The following is a 22,169-nucleotide window of genomic DNA, read 5'->3' on the forward strand; positions in this document are numbered from 1 at the left end:
GGAATGAGGCATTATCAATTAAGAACAAACAATACTCAACAAAATACATAATAAATATTTACTGAATCATCAAAAACTATTCTTATGCAGAATAAGAAGGAACTTGCTAACCTTTAAGGCATTAGTGCATTAAGGATTATATCTCCAAATAAAATAAATATAAACACCAGGAAATATTACTATAGGGCTACCTGTACAATTATGCTTGATAATATTCTATAACATTTACAAGTGCTAACAGCACTTCAGAACACATATTTCACACCAGTTTTCAACACTTCACCAAATGAATTAAATCGATCAGGCAAATTCTCATCTTCACTGTCCCATCAGCTCCACAGGAAAATATGTGATTTGCTGGTCCTGTCTCAATCTGCATGACACCTGTCCCAAGATTTCTGAAAATAGATTGTCTAGATGTTCATTGAGGAAAGTATGAAGAAGACTGAAATTTGACAGACTCCATACCTAAAACACAAACAGAAAGAGAAAATGGATTGTGATTTTGAGTTGATCTCCCTAAGTTTGATCAATATGCTTCAATTATGTAAACACTCAGATGCTTTAGCTACGGTTTTATTATAAGTTTAATTAAGAATGAAATTAAAGATGAATATTTAAATAAGTATTTAAAAGGCTAAGAATAAAAGAGTTTAGAACACATTTTAAATAGGACATGTACCTGTCTTACCAAGTTAGATAGGGTGGGCACAATCCTAGCCCTGTCCCTTAAATATTGGCATCTTATGGGAGCTAGGAAGCATGCCATTTTTGTTGGAGTGCCTGTCCATGAAGTTCAGCAGGCTCTCCTCCCCTCCCCAAGCATTGGGATAAGGTGAGTGCATATTAGATGCTTGACTTGAAGCCAGATTATTGTTTGTAATGTATTTGTTTTTATAGTTTTAATAAGGATATTATATATTTTAACTTTTGATTGGAAACTGCCCAAAGTTTGTTATAAGTGGACAGTTATATAAATATTTAAATAAAATAAATAGTTCTCAGGAATGTTATAATGAATATAGAAAAAACTGCTCTATACAAATGAACAAGATGGAGTTTTGTAATGTAATGACCCTTGATATTTCCTTCTGCAGATCCTGTAACAAATATTCTTCTGTAGGATCTACAGCAATTGCTTTAACTGGAGAATCATGACTTTGGAAAAAACTGTCTCTGTTGCTTTTGACGAAGATCTATTAAGCAGGTATAGCCTCTTCTTCCACCAGATATTAATAGCTGGTGTTTGGGTGCATATGCCAAAACAGTTGCTCCAGTATCATGACAGGTGAATGCTGAAATACAAAAAAAATATTAAAAGAAATTATAATGTAAATAATATTCTATTACTATTGAATATGTTTGTTATATAATACTCTTAAATAAAGCCTCAGTACTGAATTATTGTATGAATCAACTTGATTTTGAATTAGATCAGTGGAAAACATTTTTAAAAATGTAGGCAAAACTCTCCTTTTTACCTTGACTATTTATAGATCTTTTGAAACCACCTCATTCCATACATATGTGCTAGAAGTTTGTGAATCCATTTGAATTTTCAATATTTCTGCATAATAATTATCTAAATGTGATCTGGTATCCATGCAAGTCCTAACACTATATAATAGGAACACAATAAAACAAATGAGTCAAAACCATTATATTATTCATTTATTTATTGAGGAAAATGTTCCAATGCTGCTTTGTGGCAAAAGTAAGCAAATCTCTCAGAATATCAGTTCAGTTGAAGGGGAAATTAGAGCCAGGTGTTTCAGTCAATGGGATGATGCTCAAGGGTGAATGTGGGCAGAACGTGCCATCTTGCCACAACCAATCGTCATGGCCAAGTCGCTGCGGGACAACTCACAGAAAGACAATTTAACAATTCAATGTAATTATTTAAAATAAATAAAAAAATATTTTTTGTCATTCAAACCTGAACATTGGGTCCTATCTAACAAAATGAAATGCAATGGTGAAAAAAGTAAGGTTCTACATTTAGGCAAGAAAATCCAAATGCAACAGTATAGTACAGGTGGTAACTGGCCATTTTTAGTAGTAATAGTAGTAATTGTGAGAGGGATCCTGGAATCCTGTGAACAATCACTTAAATATGAGCCAGCAGTGTGCTACAGCTGCCAAAAAAGTCAACACAGTCCTGGGCTGCATTAACAGAGGGATAGAATAAAGATAATGTGAAATGTTAATACCACTTTATAATGTCTTGATAAGACCACGCTTGGAATATTACATCCAGTTTTGGTCACTACAATGTAAAAAGGATATTGAGCGAAAAGCAACAAAGATGATTAGGGACTGGAGGCTGGAATTGGGTATGCCTAGTTTAATGAAAAGAAGGACTTGGGGTGACATAATAGCAGTTCCAATATCTAAGGAGTAGCTATAAAGAAGAGGGAGTCAAGCTATTCGCCAAAGCACCTGAAGGCAGAAAAAGAAGCAATGGATGGAAATTAATCAAGAGAGAAACAACCTAGAATTAAGGAGAAATTTCCTTAGAACAATTAATCAGTGGAACCACTTGCTTTCAGAAGTTGGGAATGCTAAACGCTGGAAGTTTTTAAGAAGAGATTAGACAACCATTTGTCTTAAACAGTGTAAGGCTTCCTGTCTGAGCAGGGGTTGGACTAGAAGACTTCCAAGGTCCCTTCCAACTCTGTTATTCTGTTACTTCAAGGAAAAGTCCCATAGCAAGATGTTTATTTCTATAAACTCTAGCACAACTTTCATTATGGCCTAGTTCACAAAACATGTTAAAGGTATACTATGGTAACATTCAGTATATTGTCTAAACAAAACACATCTGATATGAGGTCATAAGCCATAAATTGTAGCCATGTTATTTATTCATCTACTTTGTATTTATTCAACCAATTTATATAGCTTACATAAATTATATAAGTTTATTCTTGGCTGAGATATATTGTCATCGTTTACCATGTTATCAAAACCTGGTCTATTTTGAGAGCTGTTCCAAATTTAAAAACTTCTACAGTGACTCAAAAAATATTTCATGTGAGGTTGAGACAACTTCAAATTCAAAAGCATGGTTTTGAGTTCCAAATGTTTCAAATTTTGAAAGTTTTTATATATTCCTTATTTAGCATTACTGTATATGTACACAAAAATGGATAGCTCTTTTATCAAATCTTAACTGCATGTACAAGTGCATAATATTATATTAGCAAAATGGCTAATTCTAATCAAAATCTTATTTCTCAATAGGGAGTTGAAGTATAATTTAAGATTTTAAATCTTAAAACTTATAGTTTTATGTTTGTGTATATACTAGTTAAACTTACCATGAACCAAGCTACTAGAAGGAGCAACCAAAGTATCCCACAGACAAATATTTCTAAAAGGAAACAAACACAGGAATAGTAATGTATCTAATGATATCATGATAAAGAACAAACTGAATTAGTAATTAGAATTTAAAAAGCAACAAACAAGAGCAACAATTCCTTTGAAATTATCTGAAACATTTTATTTTTATTTTATTGGAAAGAAGTAATATCTATATGATTTTTTAACCTCTAACATCTAATGATTTCTACTCAAATATTTTTATAGAAATTGCAGTTTGACAGTAACCCTAGAACTATATAAAGAAAATATAATGTTTGGAGAGTATAATGCTAATATAATGCTTTCAAATATAGGTAGTTCTAGAGTTACGATCATAATTGTGCTTCATATTTATGTTAAGTGAGTTTTGCCCTTTTTTATGACCCTTCTTGCCATAGTTGTTAAATGAATCACTGCAGTTGTTAAGTTAGTAATATGGTTGTTAAATGAATCTGGCTTCCCCATTGATTTTGCTAGTCATAAGGTCACAAATGGCGATCATCTGATCCTAGGACACAGCAACGATCTTAAATATGAACCAGTTGCCAAGCATCTGAATATTGATCATATAATCAGGAAGATGCAGCAAAGGTCATGAGTGTGAAAAAAATCTCATGTCACTTTTTTTTAGTGACATTTTAACTTTGGTCACTAAATGAACTGTTGTAAGTTGAGGGCTACCTATAATATGATGCAGATATAGCAGAAAAGATTATACTTCAAATAAAAGCTATTGAATATAGATACAATATTTATTATTACAATTAATTGCATAGTCAGTCAAAGATTTAGACTAGAGATGGCATTTTTATCCATATTTCAAGTCTTTCCCAAGGGATACACAAATATTATTACTGTTATTATTATACAAAAATATGAAGTCATAGCTGCTGGTTCTTTAGCTGATTTTGGTCTTCACGTGTATAGAGTTCTTCCCAAAAACTTAGAATGTTGTAATGATCAGCGTAGTACAGGTGGTCCTGGACTTTCAACAATTCATTTAGTGACCGTCTGAAGTTACATCACTGAAAAAAGTGTCTTATGACCATTTTTCACACTTATGACCATTGCAGCATCCTGATGTTCATGTGATTTACATTCAGATGCTTGACAACTAGTTCATATTTATGACAGTTGCATTCTCCTGGGCTTAAGTGACCATCTTTTGTGACCTCCTGACAAGCAAAGTCAATGGTGAAACCAGATTCACTTAATAACTGTGTTATGAATTTAATAACTGTAGTGATTCATTTAACAAATGCAGCAAGAAAAGTTGTAAAATGGGGAAAAACTCACTTAACAAATGTTTTACTTAGCAACATAAATTCTGGGCCTTGCTTTCCCTTACAACAAGCCTAGATGAAAAGCTACATGACACTTCTAAACAATATCAGAGTGGGAGCCATCCAAATCTCAGGGGTAACCTTGCTGCAAAGGTTAGACACTACTACTGAGAAGATATGCTTCTGGGATCCTAAGAGATGATACCCTTTATTTGAAGGAACCTGTAGTACGTCAACGCTGCAGGATCAAATTAAGCAGACAGGTCTTATGGGGGAGGGGGCATTCCTAAAGGTCCTATGCCCTGCAGTCCTTTATAAGAAACAAGTAAAACAAAAATGGACTGTATCTAATGTAATTTTTTAACTTAATATATGCAATTTCTACTTTCATGTCACGGCACACTTGCTTCTTGCTCAATCTAAAAAGCTGTTCTCCACAGAATAGTATGGTATAAAAAGGAATGAAAACTGGGAAGAATCTTTTTGTACAAAATCACTACAGTACTAGATAAGAAAAGTAACTGATCACTTTTTATTTATACAGAGTTTATTGGTATGATCTTGAAGAAATTTTAATACCTGTTGTCAGTAGATAACCCGGCAGTAGCTATCAAAGACGAAGAACTGATGAAAACAAAATCACTAGCCGTTTTATTATGGCATTGCCATGTCTGAAAATATCAAGGAACAATAAATATAGTAAAGCAACAAACATACAGCTAATTTAACATTAGGGCTTATTTACTTAGAAATACAATAAATTAATTTCAGATTGAAACTTGAAACAGTATATTTAGCAGTACACTTTTTTCATAGAATAGCAGAACCTTCAATTCTGCTAGTAACTGAATCTTAATCCCTAGTTTATAGATTGTGCAGGTAGTCCTTGATTTACAACAGTTCACTTAGTGACTATTTGAAGTTATAATGGCACTGAAAAAGTGACATGACCATTTTTCACACTTATGACCATTGCAGTATTCTGATGGTCATATAATTTACATTCAGATGCTTGACAACTAGTTCATATTTATGACAGTTGCATTCTCCTGGGCTTAAGTGATCATCTTTTGGGAACTTCTGACAAGTAAAGTCCATGGGGAAACCAGATTCACTTAACAACTGTTTTACTAATTTAACAACTGCAGTGATTCACTTAATAAATGTGGCAAGAAAAGTTGTAAAATGGAAAAAACTCACTTAACAAATGTTTCATTTAGCAACATAATTTTGGGCTCAATTGTGATTGTGACTCGAGGACTACCTGTAACTTCCTGGACTGCATAAAATATTACAATCTAAAATCATAGTTAGTTTACAGATTTCAAATGATTCTTCAAGAGCATCAAATCTATGAAGAAAAATGTTTGAAGTATTAAAGTATGAAAGGCCTATTGTTGCTTGGAGAGAATTCTGTTCTCCCTTCCACAAATAAAAAATATAATGAAGATTTGTTATACATGCAGTTTTAAACCAGGAATATTTGTCTACTGTGTAAAAGAAACTATATACAAGTAAGGCAACTATGTAACAAATTAAAATAAGGAGTTAGTTGTCATGGTTATAAAAAAAATAAAAAGGTAAATAAAAAGACAACAATTAGGAAATATTCTGACTTACTAGGTATGGTTTGGGTGTGCTTCCATTATGTAGGCAACCTTTACAGTTTGTTTGATACAAACTTATATGCCCATCACCATCAACGATCCCAAACTAAAGAAAGTAGATACATGTTTTTACATTATATTAATATTTAATTGATTTCTTCATAGTTATGCTGCACCAGATGTGTGTGGATATGAATGTGTATTGTCATCAGTAATTCTTAGCATATCTGGAAGAACTGAATACTAATGGAATTCACATGAACAAAAGCCTCTTCATTCATATATTCAAAATATATTTTTGTGTAACATATTTTACAGTATAAAACAATAGGATACAACTACCATATTTTCACGACTATAAGCCGCACTGAAAATCCTAAAATTTGATCCAAAACCGGCAGTGCAGCTTATAACCCAGTGCGCTTTATATGTGGAAAAAGATCTCCCAGCTGCTTTCGCGGCTTCCTGGAGCGCCAAGAACCTTCGCGCTCTTCTCCGCTCCTCGCGACTGCAGTAGATGTCCAGAAGCGGCTTTTGGGGCTAATGGGGATTGGATTTCCAGCTCGATAGCCCCTGCCGCTTCTGGACGTCTATTGCAGTTGTGAGGAGCCGAGGAGAGTGTGGAGAAGAGCGCGAAGGTTCTTGGCGCTCCAGGAAGCCGTGAAAGCAGCTGGGAGAGGCGCGCGGTTTGGTTTCTCCTCCCTGGATGTCACAGCAGCAGCCCCAAACTCACCGATCTCGGCCCGATGCGAAAAACACTGAGATCGGTGAGTTTGGGGCTGCTGCTGCGACATCCAGGGAGGAGAAACCAAACCGCGCGCCTCTCCCAGCTGCTTTTGCGGCTTCCTGGAGTGCCAAGAACCTTCGCGCTCTTCTCCACACTCTCCTCGGCTCCTCACAACTGCAATAGACGTCCAGAAGCGGCAGGGGCTATTGAGCTGGAAATCCAATCCCCATTAGCCCCAAAAGCCGCTTCTGGACATCTACTGCAGTCGCGAGGAGCGGAGAAGAGCGCGGAGGTTCTTGGCGCTCCAGGAAGCCGCGAAAGCAGCTGGGAGAGACGCGCGGTTTGGTTTCTCCTCCCTGGATGTCGCAGCAGCAGCCCCAAACTCACCGATCTCAGTGAAAAACACTGAGATCGGTGAGTTTGGGGCTGCTGCTGCGACATCCACGGAGGAGAAACCAAACCGCGCGTCTCTCCCAGCTGCTTTCGCAGCTTCCTGGAGCGCCAAGAACCTTCGCGCTCCCTCGCGACTGCAACAGATGTCCAGAAGCGTCGGGAAACGTGCGGCTTATAACCCGGTGCGCTTTATATGTGGAAAAAGTTTGAAAAATTAACGTTAATTGATACTGCGGCTTATAATCCGGTGCGGCTTTTGGTCGTGAAAATACGGTAGTTTAATACAAAATGTTTATGTATAAACAAGACATTGGAGTCTAATAAAGTATGACAAAAAAGAGATTTCATAGATCTCACTATAATTTCACAACTGGAAAGATTCTGTATAATTTTGCTCATGAAATTGCATTTGCTAGTGGACAGGGTAAAGAACTTCAAAAATGAAACAGGAAACATTTTTCTATGGGAGATATTTTTCCCTCGTCTTAATGTAAAAAATGTAAAAAAACCAATCTCTTTTTTTAATCCCTTACAAAACAAACTTCAATAGGTAATTACGAAAGATAGAAACACTGATATTGCAGTATGTGGGTGCACTTTGAAAGATTAAAAACCCTATCATATAGTGCAAAAGATAGTGTGCACTAAAATTGGGGAGCTTATGCAAATGATGCCATACCTTTATAAGTAGACAATCCTTGTCATTTAAAAAGAAGAAAAAGAAAACTAGATATGTCTCCTATCCTATAATCGCTCTAGCTGTATAACAATCAACACTGTGTTAACAGCAAGGGCATATAATCAAACCCTATTAATAATTAAACTTAGTTTAATCTTTAAATTTAATTACATATAATATTGTATGCCTATGTTGAGAGCCACTTTTGCCTAGTTGTTAAGGCACCAGGCTAAAAATATATGAGTTCTAGTCCTGCTTTAGGTATGAAAGCCTTAGACATGATAAGTTAAAAGTCTAAATCTAGAAGAAAAGTTTCTTAGTAGCTTAATATTTTGGTTAAGGTTGTCCCAATGTGGAAGTGGAACCATGTTTCTCAATTCATTATTTGAATGATCAAATATTGATAATTGAAAATGAATGGTCAATCACTATTATTCGTACAATCAGTGATTAAAAAAAGCTAAAGAAAGTGCATTGGGATAGCAATGAAATTTTAGTTCAATGTTCTTTGCTAGACACACAAACTTTGAATTTAGAGGATGTTATATTGAGTAAAAACAGAGATATTAGCTATTGGATTACTGTTGGGCAATAGCTAATGTCTAATGTATTATGTTTTCAAAAGAAAAAAATAAATGTAACTATTCATTTGTGATGTTTATAATAGTTGGATTATTTTTAATGGTTAAAAACCATATACATTCTGGAAAGAAACAACAAATGTATAAGCAATTTTTATTGATCTATTTAGAAATCTGTAAATATTGTTATGATCCTTAATTAAAGGAATATAGAGCTATAAGTGACATTTAAATAGATTTATTTTTATTTTTATAAGAGATAAAAGGATGGTACCTTATTGCCTTGATAATTAAATCTCATCCGTGTAATTCTGGAGTTGCCACCCGATCGAAAGCATGCAAGTTGTTGAGAATGGCCCCATTCAAACATTCTTACACTGCCATCCTGGGCACCTGTCAAATCTGCAATAGAAAAATATATAATTTTGAAACTTAACGAAGGAAGGGAAAAAAAGGAACTTACAACAAACCCCCCAAAGAATTGAAGAATTATTTTCAAGACAGATTAGGAATTATAATCATTTAGAAGTATACTCCTAAATTATTAAAATAAACATTCTTCAATTTGTTCTTTTGGTTATACTTCTAGAAATAATAATATTTGGCTCTTTACTATTGAGGGCATACTTTGAATTGTATTACATTAAGGAGTTTTTAACTCATTCAAGCCCAGCCAAATCAAATACTATTGCAAAAAAATACAACTGCAAATAACTAACTGAAGTTGTCTATAATTTCAAAGATATTTAGACTTTTCTAGATTTCATCTAGAATTTTCTATCTTATGAATTACAACAAAGTTACAAATTAGAAATAAAACTTACAATATGGTAGTGTTGGGTGGGAAGCCATTCTTCTGACATTATTGAGATTCTTCTTGATCATCTATTAAATGTCCAAGATTAAAAGATCCATTTAGAATTATTCAGAAATATATTCATGTAACGTTATTAGTAGGGTAAAATGCAGACACTACTATGTTCACTTCCCTTCATGATTTGGGGTTTGAGTAATGGATGGCACTCAATGAAAATGAAACGCTTCCTACAGTGTTTATCCAAAGTTCATATCAACAGAATCTACATCCAGGTTCTTGGGAGCTTTTGGTCCATACATCTAAGGTTTGCTAAACACATACACTAGATTTCAATCTTACCTCTTTTCTTGCCAATTCCTTTCTGATTCCATTAAATTTATTGGAATATTCCTGTATATTGTAAGGTAAGTAAGACAAAGGCAGAAGCAGAGGCATGTAAGAGAGAGTTAAGCAAACTTTTACAAAAAAATAAGCAGGAGTGAAGAAACTATGTTTTTTGCATTTAATCACCCACGGAAGATTTAGGTGTGAAATATATTGGTTTGATAAAAATATTTATGTAATGAGTCTTAGATGACAAAGCACAAATTGTAGTAAACACTAAGATATAGTAATTTAATTCATAATTGGATTTTTTTAATTAGTCTGTATCGTAAAATTATTTTTTTCTAAAATGATATGTGAAAGATGTAAATAGAAATAAATAAATAGCAGTCCATCTGTTTAAAGTAAGGTTCATCTGATAAATTTTTTAAATGTATGTCAGCAATTTAATTATGTCTGTCTTTTTTTCTTTGATGTTATAACAGATTAAGATGACACTGAAGCTACGTTTTAGCGATTGAGCTATCATGCCTCTGATTTTAAGTGCTGGTTAGTGAAAACAAACAAAGGTTTTCAGGAATACTTATATGAGAAAATGATAAGACCTAAATGAAAAATTCACATGAGTTCCTGGTGAGAAAAGGAACATAGTACAATTAAAAACAAAATAGAGCTCAGGAGGGGGAGAAGTTTAAAGTTTGTTGGTAGAATCATTTGACTGAGGAAATATTGAAAAGCAAGAAGAATCAAATAAGATGTTGACTGTTGTCTGGTACACTTTTGTCAGATCCCTTCCACCTGTCTCCAAAATGGGTATAACATCTATTTATTATGCCAGTTTACAGTAAGAATTACAGTTAGTTGTGATTTACTTTGAACACTCTACATGGTAGTATATAAATACTGATTATATTGTCTTACTAAAAGAAGTAAAAAAACTATATTACATAAAATCTGTTAAGCAATGAAATATACAACAGTAGTTTTGAGTATAAACGGGGATGATTAAGCTGTGAAATGCAGAGCAAGCTAAAAACATAATAATTGGCAGAGACTTAATATAAGGTGGTCAATAAAATTGTGACTATAGACCCATGTTGCAATTTAATTGTTTCTATTAAAACTCATGCATTTATTGTAACTTAGGTTGAAGAAAACTTTGTCATTGCTGCAGGACAAAAATGTAAAAAATAAAAATGTAAGAGAGCTTTATGTTCTAATTTTAAAAATATTCTATATTGCATTTCATAAATCAATACATTATCTAACAGTGCATCAGAAACAATATCTTATTATAAAATACCAGCATAAAATCAACCTGTCACTTCAAAAATTCCAAAGATAACAGTTATTAAAGCTTGAAGCATTGACAAATGTAACCAAAAGAAAGAAATAAGTCTCATCCAAATCAAAAGATAGTGACAATAACACTCAAAAATAGTGTAAAGGTGCATTGAAAGAAAGCAAAGAAAGGGTCAATTCCAGAAGGGTTTCTTATAAATCAAGTATCAAGGAAAGCATGAGAATTTATTTGTTTTGCTTCCTTTTTTCACTTAGTCTGTATATTGCCTGAGAAAAAATACTAAAAAAGATAGGAAAACCCTCTCCTAGGTTTCACTTACACACAGAAGTTCTAAAAAGTAGTTTTAACATGTAACCTCACAAACAAAATTGTTCACATAAACCATGTTAAGATTGATTTAAATTAAAATTCAAAGTATTTGTTAAATCTTAATAGATTATTTAGAAGTATATATCATAAATAAAATAAAAGCCATTGAAATATGTTTATGGTCATTATTATTTGATAATAAGTGACTCACCATAGCAGCACCCCTGCCAGTCTGAGTGCTGCCAAGCCATGGCATATTGATTGGTGTTCCAGGAGTGCTGTGTGTATAAGGAGTAGTTCCTTGAATGTTTCCCAAGTCATCACGAGTATGTATAACTAAGAAGTCATCAGCTCTATAAAACAAAATGTTCAAATGACTGAATATTGCTCATGAATTACTACCTACAAATATCATATTCTATTCTAATTTAAAGATGCTTAGCTACCTATATCCATGAATTCTCACTTGATATCACATGAGTTATTGGCACTAAGTTATCTGATTGGTGGCACATTTGTACTTCAGACTTTCTTATGAGCGGTAATACCTATATAGCCAATCAATGGATGGTTCAAGTCATAGCCAGTTGAAGAGAAAAGAAATGCTGTCTGTCAGTCAAAAGAAATGTTTTTAATAGCACAATAAGTCAAATCTAGTTATCAGGAAGTTAGGTTTAGTAAGACAAAGAGAAAGATGTATAAGCTGAAGTTTACTAAAGAAAAGGACATAAGACTTAAAAGTTTTACAAAAAACTAGAAGATTGATAGTTATTTATAAGTATTTCAACAGGATATCATTAAATGTTCAATGTTAAGTCAATGTTAAGAATATTGGCAAAAAAATAAAATAAAAAGAAATACCCTTTAGCTTCCACTTCTATATCATCATCAACCCAAGTGTAGATCTGAGTTGCTAAAATTCCAGAAACATCCAGTTCTTGAATTTCATGGCTTGAGGCTATTGCAATACAATTCCTATTGGCCTAAAATGCATAAATACATGTTTATTTCACATCATCTGTCTATTGCCCCAATATGTATACCCAGACTCTAGGCAATGAACAAGGCATAAAATCAAGAATCAACTAAGGTAAAAGGACAAAAGATTTATACAATATGAAGAGAAACCAGAGAATCAACTAAGGTATATTCAAAGCAGAATTATACAAAGCTACAACAGGAACACAATCAACTTTGTCTAAAGGCACATTTGAACATTTTAAACAGTCTTACAAAATGTTGCAAAGGATGGAACCAAATACATTGGAGAAACACATTATCTTTTCTACTCCTGAAAAGGCCTATCACCTAACATTAAAGAGAGAACGGGCTCAGCAAGAATGGCAGATTAAATTTCAACAAGACAATTCCCGATATATGCTTATTCCTGTACGGGCTTTTAAGTAACTACCAGCAATTTGAAGAGACACACAAGACTATTATCAACCTATGCAACTTTAAATTGACATTATTCTGTAATGGTGAGATTGTCACATCAGCAGTTTTTTTAATAATATAATACATTATAAATATAATATTTAACATACATAATAATCTGAAATTAAAATAAGACTGCATAGCTGAGGTTTCTGAACTGTCTCCAGGGCGACATGAGATATGGATATGAATTACAAAGAAAATTGTAACAACAGAGGGAAAGACGACACTGCTACTCGGAGGCTGGAAGTTTGTGTATTGGAAACAAAACACTTTTACTTTCCTCACTGATTATTCTGGCACTTCAAGGTCTCACTGTTTTCTCTATAGAGAGTGATAAGAAGAAAAGCATACAGATGTTCCTTTGAAGTATATCTTTAACCAGAGAAAAGTGGAAATAAGACTTATTATGAATTTATGCTTAATCTTGTAAAAGCCTTCCAAGCCAGAACAGCAGTGTTTGTCAGCTTCAGATAAACACACAATCTCAACAGCAGAAAGAAACTTTGTTTGCAAAAGATATTGTTAGAAATTCAGAAATTATCAAACACATTTAACAGGACGGAAAAGTTGGAAAATCTGGAGCATCTAACAGTAACATATGATAAAGAAGTTGGAGATGTTTATCAAGTAGAAAAAGTGGAAGTTAGAATCCTAAAAACCGAAGAGAAAAATGACTACAAAGAAATTAAATCTGCTGATATCTATGGTGATTGGTTTGTGTCTGGAAATGGAAAGAGTGGAATACGGAAAGAGGAATTAAATGGAGGGGAACTCTACCTCAGATGGCAAGATACAGAAGAAGAAAAAATAAAAGAATTTAAGGATATAAAGAGAGAAATTTTGTTAGCAACATCGTTGAAAACACCACTGACAATTAAAGATAAGCTGATTAAGGAAACAGAAGAAGGGCATCGAAACTACATGAGAGACTTAATAAGCAATGAGTTGCAAAGAGGAGTCCATACAAGTTTGATTAAGGAGATGATTAGAAGACTGATACCACAAATGGCAGAAGACATGAGATTGTTTTGCTACTGGAAAGATACAGGTTGATAAATGAAAGGGTATAATCTAAAACTGGTTAAACAGTGAAATTTAGTGACAATATAGTTAAATAAATAATTGATAATGATAATAATGTATATATGTTTATTGCTATGATAGGTAATAATTGGATATGAATATTGAATGGTACCTATGAAAGGAAGATTAGAATTTTTTTTGGTTATATATAAACGTTAATAAAAAAGAACTAAGTTAAATTTAGTTAAGTTTTTTTTATTAGGAGGAAAAATGTTATGATAAAGGACACAGTCAAATAAAGGAGGGATAATGATAACAATGTATATATATGCATGGGTACAACATAAGGAAAGTAGATGCAAATTGTAAACAGTGAATTGGAAAGGAGGATTAGAAATTTTTGTTACTAAATATTATGGATCTTTAGCCAGAATAGGCCATAAGGATTCAGTGTTATTGGAGGATATTAGAAATAGCAAATGAAATGCCAGTATGTGGTTAAGTTTTAAATCTTGATATATTTTATGATGGATTTTTAAACAATTATAGTCAAATGAAAATGGAAGTATGATGATGGTACTGTGTATAAATATATCTGAGTTAAAATACTGAGTTAATATGAATTACGGTTGATGACTGTGGAAGATATGAATGAAAGTCTTTGTAACCAACTGATACACTTTCTACAGTATGTAAAGAAGGATTCTTTATGTTGTGTCTGTGTTGAATAATAAAAATTAAAAAAATATTTTAAAAATTATCAGTTTTATAATCATTTTAACATAAATTACTTCCCACTTAAAATTTTCCATATAGTTTGACCACATTAATCTGTTTGTCCTGATGCTATTCTTTAATTTTGTGGATATATGTTTGCAATGTTTTAAATTTTTATATTTATTTTTTATGTTTATTATATTTTATATGTTTTTAATGTTCTACTTGTACATCACACAAGGTCCCTCTGTGAGGAAGGTGGATGGTTTCTAAATGTAAACAATAAAAATAAAAACTATACTTCAAGAAAGATTTCAGTACCCTTAGTGCTATAGAACCAAAAATCTTTATTACAAAGTAATAATTTAGTGTAGATCTTCTAGTTGGAAGTACAATAGAAGTTACTTCATACGGATGCAAGTTACAACGTTTCAAAATATTTAAGGAATATTCCCCCGACCATTCCATTTGTCTATACCTTATTGACAGCAAAGGCAGTAATAATGTCAGACTCTTTATGGATAATTCTTGCTTTACTTCCAGGAGATCCTGCATCATGCTCTATCTGTGTTAAAAAGAAAAGACAAAAGGCAACATACACAATATAGCACAATGGTAAGGCTTTTCATCTTTTAGATCATGCTAAAACATATGATAAATATTAATCAGAAATATGTCTAGCCTAATTAAATATAATTATAAATTCAAGCTAGCCTAATAAAGCATTTTGGTGGGATCCTATCTCTATATAATCATTCATTCAGATTAAATTCAGTTCATTCATCTAAAAAAAACCCTCTAAAAATGGTAGTGAAAATTTCTAAAAGAAGCTGAAGTGAAGAAATATCTCATTTTTAACTCAGCACTGATCATGTAATTGCTTGGAATTTGAAAATTATTTGATATTTATTACATGTTATTTCAAAAAACCAGCAACTTCAAACCAGAACATTGTTAAGTGCAATATTTATTTATTTCATTTCTCTAGCCACTCATCTCAACAAGTGATTCTAGGTGGCATATATTATAAAAATATGAAGTAATAAAAAGCAATGCAGAATAAATGTACCTGATCACTGAATAAAACTATTGCTACACATAATGATAAGCCAACATATGGGACTCTAAATACATTCTAATTCTATAATTAGGTCTTTATGGCCTTACAGAATATTGTACAATTCTGTAAAGGTATTCCTCAACTTACAACAATTGAGCCCAAAATTAAGCAATACTAAGCAAGACAGTTAAGTGAATTGTACCCCATTTTACAAACTTTTTTGCCGTTTTTGTAAAGTGAATCACTGTGAATCAAATGGTTGTTAAGCAAATGTAGCTTTCTCCATTAACTTAGCTTGTAGGAAGCCAGCTGAGGAGGTTACAAATAATGATCACATGACAGTGCAACTGTCATAAATACATGCTAGTTGCCAAGCACCTGAATTTTCATCATATGATGATGGGAATGCTGCAATGGTCATAAATGTGATAACTGGTCAAAAGTCACTTTTTTTAGTGCCATTGTAACTTTGAAAGGTCACTAAATGAATGGTACGTCAAGGAATACCTGTACACTAGTATACTGCTTAGATTAAAAAGCCAGTTGATTGTAGATTTTAACAAATTTGGTTTGGTTAATATCTTACATATGAGGAAATAAAATATTTTCTAGAAAATGTTTTAGGATAATTAGTATACATTTATTATTATGATACATACCTTATTGACTCCTGATTCTTCTCCTGAACTAGTTTTGGTAAATTCAGACTGGTCTTCTAATGACTAAATCCAAAAGGAAAAACAATAACAACAAAAAGAACTACATGAAAAATTTATAGGTTAATAATATGAAACAATATACAAGGTGAGCATATATAGTAGAATCCTTTTTTTTGAAAAGCTCAAATATTACACCTAAAGAGTCAAGATTAAACTATTAATCATAGTTTTGTATGTACAGTAGCTATGAAAAAAGGTAAGGGGCCTGGCTGACAAAATTATTATTGGTGTTTTCTGAAGGTTAATTAGTTTACTTGGAATAAGCCTAGAAGATAATGCATGAGAACAGCAAAGTAATCAACCATATATTATTTTATATCATGTTATAGAGATAGCTAAAGTGATAAATATTTCTTTTTAATATTTAGTAATACAATCCAATGATTCAATAAACCATAGAGGAATGCAAATAGTTATGTGCAATACCTTCGCCTTTTCCATTACTAGAATCCTAGGGGAAATGTTTTGGAATTTATTTCTATAGAATAGTAGTAAAATTTTAAATTTGAAAAGAAATATTAGCTTAATTAAATTGCAATTAATGGATTTAAATTTCTACATAAATATAAACACTAACCTCATTTAAACACTTTCTTTTGGCAAATATGTTACTGATGAAGGTTTCTTGGACCATTTCTTGTTTAACAAGGTACTGCCAAAGTCTTTTTACGGATAATGCATAATGACTTTTGGATCTAAAAATGAGAATCATTTTTAACATGTGATATAATTTCAAACAAATAGCAAGTGATGAATTTGATATACATTAGTATACATATTGACAAAGCAGAAAATGGTAAAATCAGCAAGTTTAATGAGAAACAATAACTGCTTCATTCTAACAGGCATTTTGCTATGTACACGCTTCTTTAGTAAAATTGTTAGCATTTTAGAGAGCGATGACATTTAGGTTGAAGATACCTATTGCAAATATTTCTCAGGCATAGTAAGAAAATGGCATGAGTATAAGTAAAACATATCTGATATTATATAGTACATCATCTATTTTATTATTCTAAAAATAATTTCTATAGTTGTAATAAGTAGAACATAGGTAAAGTTTGCTAATCATACTGAATCATTTTACTGAGAAACTGCAAAAAGGTTTGCATATGTGATATGATGAATTTATAACATGGAATGATGGATGGTTGCGAGACTGAAGAAAGTTACTCAAATAATATATTTTATAAGGCAACATACATAATCTTCATCTTTTCTGTTCAGCTCGCATTAATAGCAATTATTGGACAGTTTTAGAAGTAAATGGTCACAGAATATTTGGGAAGAAATAATTAAAACTTGGTTTTCCCAAGCAGCTGTTTTTTACTGATAGCTATTGATTAATGGCTAAAGTTGAAAGCATGACTCAGGTTTCAAATTAGTATATTTAGAATATTAGTGTGGTTAAAGAATGGGTAAGGACCACAAAACTCATATTTAATCCTTAAAATAGCAATAGCACTTAAACTTATGTACTGCTTCACAATACTTTACAGCCCTCTATAAGTGGTTTACAGAGTCAGCATATTGCCCTCAACAATCTGGGTCCTCATTTTACCAACCTCAGAAAGATGGAAGGCTGAGTCAACCTTGAGCAGGTGAGAATCAAATTACTTGCAGGCAGCAGAATTAGCCGGCAACACTGCATTCTAACCATTGTGCCACCGTGGTTGAAAGCTCACTGAGAGAGTCTGAACTAATCCCTTTAGCTCTTAACTCATCCTTCTTTACATGGCTGCTGCTGTTTTATATATTTTTCTTGATATTTCTATATAAAAGTTACCCAAAGCATGATGTAATCTATTTTGCTGTACATAATTTTAAAAGATTCACAAGAATTAAAGAAGTTTCCAAGAATTAAAGAAGCTTCTAGAGAACACAAGTTATTACCCAACAAATTTTAAGTTTTACAAAGAAAATTGTCTATGTTGTCAGTAAGAGAAGAAGAAATAAAAATGAATGAGACAAACTCAAAAAAATTGAGTTTGCAAGAAATCAAGAAAATGCTAAAATACCAATTATGAAAGGAAAAAGGAAATAAAATGATATTAAAATTACAAGAAAAATAAGTTATAATAAGGTGAACATAAATGAAAAAATAATTTATCAATGATTCTAATTTATATAAAGGACAAGTAATTTCCCTGAAGAAAATGGATAAATAGTTAACAAAGTAACATTTATTAAAGATTACAGAGAAACACAGCTTTTGAACAGACATATAATAAGGGAAGTTTGTGGAATTATAAAAGAAACTAAAACCTGGAAAGATACCTGGATTTGGAGGGGGGGGGGAATATCTAGACCAGTGATGGGTAACCTTTTTGGTGCCGAGTGCCCAAAGTGCACGTGAAACCCCAAAACGCAATGCATTTTCCCTTCTTGCATGCATGTGTGTCCCCTGTACATGTGCCCCGTCCACCCTTGCCAATTTTTGGTTTCCAGGCTCTCTCTCTCTCTCTCTGTGTTTTCATACACAAACACAGAGCAAACAATAGGAAATAATAGAGAACTTGATAAATCTTGGCAAACATTAAGTCCTACATTTTATTTATAAATTCTGAGAGAGAGCATATTGGTAAGCCAAAGTAATTGCACCAAAATATCTATTTTTTTTTCTTGTGGGAATCACTCAAAACATATTAACCTTTTGGAGGTTTTGTCATGGAAACTCAAAGCCAATTTTTCCTTCTTAACTGTACCCATGGTTGTTCTTGATGGAAAACTTGCTTATCATTTTCAAGGCCCTAGTTTGATATAACTCTTACGTTTTCTTTTAGTTACTTAATCAAAGCTTAATAAGTTGCATTATTTGTGACAATGAAAAGTTAAAAAATGTACAAATGGCAGAGCTAAATTGTGAATTTGTGAATGAAAAATAAGCATTTCCAAGTGATTCCATATACTTCACTAAATAGTAGATAAGAAATGTAACAAAATTTATTCTGTTCAAGGTATAACCTTACTTGAAAGGAGTGTTTGTTGGCTCTAGCAAAGCTTTGTGGCGAAGTAATGCAGGGCCTGAAGATGAGGCATCTTGTAAAATGTGAATAGAAATAAAGTTTTCTGGTGGACCTCCATGCATTTCAAGTCGTCTGAGAAGAACCTGCTCCCACCGCTGAAGAGCCTTTAGAACTGCATGGCATAACGGTGAACAAACTGGAAGTTCTAAGGACAGATATTTTTTTATTCAGTATTTTCTTTAAAGTATATTATATTCTCTGAATGTTTTATACTACATAATTTTTACAACTGTTGCTGTTCTCAGAACATTAATAACACTAGACATGTTTTCTCATTAAGGTGAACTTTAGAACTTCAGAAGTAAATATCCAAAATTGAAGTTAGCAAACATATTATTGAGTGAAAAACAATGTAAGAACTCTTCAGACTAAACAGAAACATTTTACTGAGTTAAAATAGGACCTAGTTTCTCATTAAGTATGCAGAGGTTGTCTGCATCAGCTATTAATAGAATGTCCTAAAGAAAAATAAATTTACCCAATTCCTAGCAGCTCTTGAACTAGAAACATCGCCATCTGCAGCAGTATTGCTGAGAGAAAGGGAGAAATGCTTATTTCTCACCTCATCTCACCTACCCCATCCCACACTGCATGAATTGTGAAACTGTTTGTGAATTGGCAGTTGTGTCTGAAAAGTGTCTGCTGAAATTGATAAGAGAATAAATAGGCAGCACATATGAATTTAAATGACTGCAGTTAATATATTCTTACAATCTATTATCATATACATATATCATATATCAGATGTTCTGAATTTTACTGACAAAGTTCCATTTTGGCTGTTATCGTTCTGAAAGATCCCCAGATGAAAAACATGCACTACAAATTTGGTATTATATTTCAAATCAAAACTGGATCATTTCAAATGACACAACTAATAAAAGACTTCCCATTAACTCAAAATATCTGGCATACAGTACATCTAGTTTAAATGAATGGAGAGATATGCACATATAAAAACAGACAATGTCCAACAATGGTCAAAAATATATTAATTACCTGTAAGATCATGTCCAGCCAATGGGTAGAAACTTTTCAAGTTACGGAGAACAAGCTGAACCATAGCCAAGCGCATCAATGACCAACTAAACAACAAAAAATATGTTATTGTTTTTCCAGGAATTTGCATGTTGCTGAGGACCGAAAATATTTTGTATTTAACTATCTAGCTAATACTTGTTTTCCTTTTTCTCTTATAACTTAAACATATTTATTACAAGGCATTCTAAAATCATTTTAAGAGAAAAAAAGGATACAAATAATTAATATTTTATTTTAAATTTAACCCTAATTATAATGCTTTTGCAATCTTCTTCCCCATATATACTTAAAGTAGCTGTTCAAATGTTCTTTGGATAAAACATTATAATTAAGCAAGGCTACTCCTGAGATAAGATTTGAACAATGACTATCTAATTCACACCATATACTTTTAGTTACTAATCTAAAAATGAGTTTACATGCAAATTTTAGGAAGGACCCAGGTATTTTTTCTATTATTATTTGAACCTACAAAGTTGGATTGCTGTCAGTTATTCACACTTGCTCTTTCTGGAAAACCTGACAGTAAAGATTAGATTTTTTATAGTTCATGCTGCATAGAACAAATATTAATCCAAAAGAAATGTAAATTTAAATCTAGATTTCAGGAATTCTGCAAATGTAAGACATTCTGTCCTTCCCATTTAAAATGTGGTTTTAAATTTGTTTTGAATTTTATTTCAAATGAAATTATTTTATTTTATAAATTTTTAATATATATATTTTAAAAAATATACATTAAAGTATAATTATTGAAAGTGTCTATTTAATTCTTGCCCAATCCTAACTCTAATAAATCATTAGTCTGATCCATGGAATAGGGGATGGAAGTCACACCAATATATTAATAATTTTAAGAAATCATAGCTTTGGTAAAGAATTATATAATTTCTTCTGCAATTATATATTGCAATTTATGCCTATGCTAAACTAGAACCTGAGTTTTGCACCCTAGTTTTCTTTAGCGAATACTATAATGTGTTTCATTTGCAGGATTCAAGGAAAATATATAATGCATTGGTGAATTATCAAATGCTTTAGAGGGATTTCTTCTGACTAGTCTGCTGTCAAAACCAAAAGACAGGGAAAACTCTAAATTAGTAGCATCATACAATACATGACTTAATGTAAAATGAACGAAAACATGCCTACATGTTGAATTGTGTAAAGAAAAAACTATAGATACAAGTCAGTAATAACTTATACCTAAATGAATTTGAGTTAGAATGTTCCTGAAGTTTTGAATCTGATAAGAATGCTCCATCTTCATCTTCATCACTGCTGTCCTGACTTTCTTCTGAATCATATTCAAATCTAGTTTGGGATGCTGCAAGATATGGCTAAAAGAAGAAAACAGATTAAGAAAAAATTGTTGAAGTGTTACTATTTTGCTTATCAGAGTAAGAAAAATGCTAGCCTTTATCTTACCTTTATACTGAATTGGCATTTTATGCATTTCTAAGGTGGTATTATTATATTTATTACCGTATATACTCAAGTATAAGCCGAGTTTTTCAGCCCACTTTTTGGGCTGAAAAAAGCCGCCTCGGCTTATACTCGAGTCAGTGAAAAATTTGCCCGAAATGGAGGAGAAAAAGGGGCGGGGCCATGCCGTTGGGTGACGCTCGTGAATGGCCCGGCGCCCCTGTGAGTTTCCCCTCCCTCTGTGTCAGTTTGCTGCGCAGCGCGCACCGCACCATCCCCCCTCCTCACGTTCTAATGTACTGCAGGGCTGTCTTACGATTCCCCTTCCT

At 32.6% G+C, this 22,169-nt stretch overlaps 1 protein-coding gene across 1 annotated transcript in view; it reads right to left on the reverse strand.

Moving 5' to 3' along the window:
- Positions 1–1,082: 1,082 nt before the first annotated feature.
- DMXL1 (Dmx like 1) overlaps positions 1,083–22,169 on the reverse strand; it is an 80,694-nt gene continuing 59,607 nt past the window's right edge. Inside the window, exons 30-43 of the mRNA XM_032212789.1 lie at positions 21,622–21,755; positions 20,374–20,459; positions 19,318–19,519; positions 16,926–17,043; positions 16,289–16,351; positions 15,048–15,134; positions 12,251–12,372; positions 11,601–11,742; positions 9,461–9,521; positions 8,911–9,038; positions 6,270–6,362; positions 5,229–5,320; positions 3,321–3,373; positions 1,083–1,295 (exon numbers count right to left, since the gene is read on the reverse strand). Of these exons, the coding sequence (XP_032068680.1) occupies positions 1,153–1,295; positions 3,321–3,373; positions 5,229–5,320; positions 6,270–6,362; positions 8,911–9,038; positions 9,461–9,521; positions 11,601–11,742; positions 12,251–12,372; positions 15,048–15,134; positions 16,289–16,351; positions 16,926–17,043; positions 19,318–19,519; positions 20,374–20,459; positions 21,622–21,755 (1,524 nt within the window). The 3' untranslated portion in view covers positions 1,083–1,152. The remainder of the gene's footprint in view (positions 1,296–3,320; positions 3,374–5,228; positions 5,321–6,269; positions 6,363–8,910; positions 9,039–9,460; positions 9,522–11,600; positions 11,743–12,250; positions 12,373–15,047; positions 15,135–16,288; positions 16,352–16,925; positions 17,044–19,317; positions 19,520–20,373; positions 20,460–21,621; positions 21,756–22,169) is intronic.

The sequence above is a fragment of the Thamnophis elegans genome, chromosome 3 (genome assembly GCF_009769535.1).
Source record: "Thamnophis elegans isolate rThaEle1 chromosome 3, rThaEle1.pri, whole genome shotgun sequence".
NCBI lineage: Eukaryota > Metazoa > Chordata > Lepidosauria > Squamata > Colubridae > Thamnophis > Thamnophis elegans.